Source organism: Penaeus vannamei, chromosome 30 (assembly GCF_042767895.1).
Source record: "Penaeus vannamei isolate JL-2024 chromosome 30, ASM4276789v1, whole genome shotgun sequence".
Taxonomy (NCBI): domain Eukaryota; kingdom Metazoa; phylum Arthropoda; class Malacostraca; order Decapoda; family Penaeidae; genus Penaeus; species Penaeus vannamei.
In genome coordinates, this window is record NC_091578.1 from 11,812,988 (window position 1) to 11,815,487 (window position 2,500).

General features: G+C 37.8%; 1 protein-coding gene across 1 annotated transcript in view; it reads left to right on the forward strand.

Annotated features, from left to right (window-relative positions):
- LOC138867465 (uncharacterized) overlaps window positions 1-2,500 on the forward strand; it is a 9,038-nt gene that overhangs the window by 3,977 nt on the left and 2,561 nt on the right. Inside the window, exons 2-3 of the mRNA XM_070143300.1 lie at window positions 1,355-2,346; window positions 2,406-2,500. The exon at window positions 2,406-2,500 is cut by the window's right edge and continues 99 nt beyond it. Of these exons, the coding sequence (XP_069999401.1) occupies window positions 1,355-2,346; window positions 2,406-2,500 (1,087 nt within the window). The remainder of the gene's footprint in view (window positions 1-1,354; window positions 2,347-2,405) is intronic.

A 2,500-nucleotide genomic window follows, 5' to 3' on the forward strand; every position in this document is an offset into this window, starting at 1 on the left:
CTTATGCATTGTTCATAACTTTGTTCGTCTGTTTGTCTGGGTGTCTGCGTGTCTGTCTGTTTATCTGTTTATGTATCTGCCAGCACGTTTGATTGTCTGTCAGTTCACCTTTCTGTCTGTTTATTTGCCGGTCAGTCAGTCACAGTGTCGCTTTCCTTCTCATTTCTTTTTCTATCCCTCATTTTATTTTCTCATTCTCATTTGTCTTTCTCTCTTTCTCTGACCTTATTCCGAGATTTGTAAAAACGAGCCCATGTATTCAACACGAACACAATACCTTAAGAACGAAAAATCTTCCATCATTATCTCGCTATTAATCGAAATTGTCGTATAATTTATTTTCTTACTTATTTTTCGTGCTACTGTTTTTAAGGACAATGTACATACCGCTCTCCTTTATTCAACTTATTCACTCTATCTTCATTTACTCATTATTATTATCCATCATGTATCAGTATTTCCGAAGCTATTACATACACCACACTCACGGTTACAATAATAATAACACACACACACACACAAAAACATTTTTTTTTACCTTCAAAGTTATCCTAAAGTAACAATAAACATAAATGAATAATAAAGACACAGTGAGTGAGAACGTTCCATAAATAATCAATGTTCTGCGGTGAGAATAGTGGTTGGTTGATGGTCGTGGCGGGAAACAGTCGTCGCCGAGACCCCGTTCTTCGCGCCAGAATTTAGGCGGGGTTGCGCAAGGAGAGAGTCACGTGTTTTTCACTTGGCGCTGCTGGCTGCTGCTTTTGCTGCAAATGAGCATAACTGTCTTGGGTTTGTAATATATATGTCTTTTGTAATTGTTATTGTTCTTCCGTTTTTCTTATGAGAATACTGATAATAATCATTATCATTATCATTGCTGTTACTATGATAATCATTATTACTCTTTGTTATTATTATTATCCTTATCATAATAATTACATTTAGCATTATTAATATCCTCACCGTTATTATCATCATTACCATTCTTATCATTATTATGATTATCATTATCATTATAATCATTGTCCTTATTACCACTATTACATCATCACTGTCATTATCACCATTTTTATCATAGTATCATTGTTTCCATTGTTTGATTATTATTATAGCAATTATTATCATTAATGTTATCATCAACATCATTACCAGTATCATCCTTATTATTATTATTATTATTATCATTATCACCATTATATTATCATTGTTTTATATTATCATTAATACTATTATAATTATTAATATTATCAATACTCTTGTTGCTATTAATATTATCATTATCATTATTGACCTTACCATTATCACCATTATCATTATTCTCATTATCGCTTGTTTTCATTAAACTCATCAGTGTTAATTCTATGGCTCCTGAATATCAATGTTAAATTGCCTGATTTCTTATCCCTGTACAACCCCTTAAGTTCCTTCAGTATTCAGTACACTGTTCCCTTATCCCTGTACAACCCCTCAAGTTCCTTCAGTATTCAGCACACTGTTCCCTTATCCCTGTACAACCCCTTAAGTTCCTTCAGTATTCAGCACACTGTTCCCTTATCCCTGTACAACCCCTTAGATTCCTTCAGTATTCAGTGCACTGTTCCCTTATCCCTGTACAACCCCTTAAGTTCCTTCAGTATTCAGTGCGCTGTTCCCTTATCCCTGTACAACCCCTTAAGTTCCTTCAGTATTCAGCACACTGTTCCCTTATCCCTGTACAACCCCTTAAGTTCCTTCAGTATTCAGCACACTGTTCCCTTATCCCTGTACAACCCCTTGTTCCTTCAGTATTCAGTGCGCTGTTCCCTTATCCCTGTACAACCCCTCAAGTTCCTTCAGTATTCAGCACACTGTTCCCTTATCCCTGTACAACCCCTTAAGTTCCTTCAGTATTCAGTGCGCTGTTCCCTTATCCCTGTACAACCCCTCAAGTTCCTTCAGTATTCAGCACACTGTTCCCTTATCCCTGTACAACCCCTCAAGTTCCTTCAGTATTCAGCACACTGTTCCCTTATCCCTGTACAACCCCTCAAGTTCCTTCAGTATTCAGCACACTGTTCCCTTATCCCTGTACAACCCCTTAAGTTCCTTCATTATTCAGCACACTGTTCCCTTATCCCTGTACAACCCCTTAAGTTCCTTCAGTATTCAGCACACTGTTCCCTTATCCCTGTACAACCCCTTAAGTTCCTTCATTATTCAGCACACTGTTCCCTTATCCCTGTACAACCCCTCAAGTTCCTTCAGTATTCAGCACACTGTTCCCTTATCCCTGTACAACCCCTCAAGTTCCTTCAGTATTCAGCACACTGTTCCCTTATCCCTGTACAACCCCTTGTTCCTTCAGTATTCAGTGCGCTGTTCCCTTATCCCTGTACAACCCCTTAAGTTCCTTCATTATTCAGCACACTGTTCCCTTATCCCTGTACAACCCCTTAAGTTCCTTCAATATTCAGTACACTGTTCCCTTATCCCTGTACAACCCCTCAAGTTCCTTCAG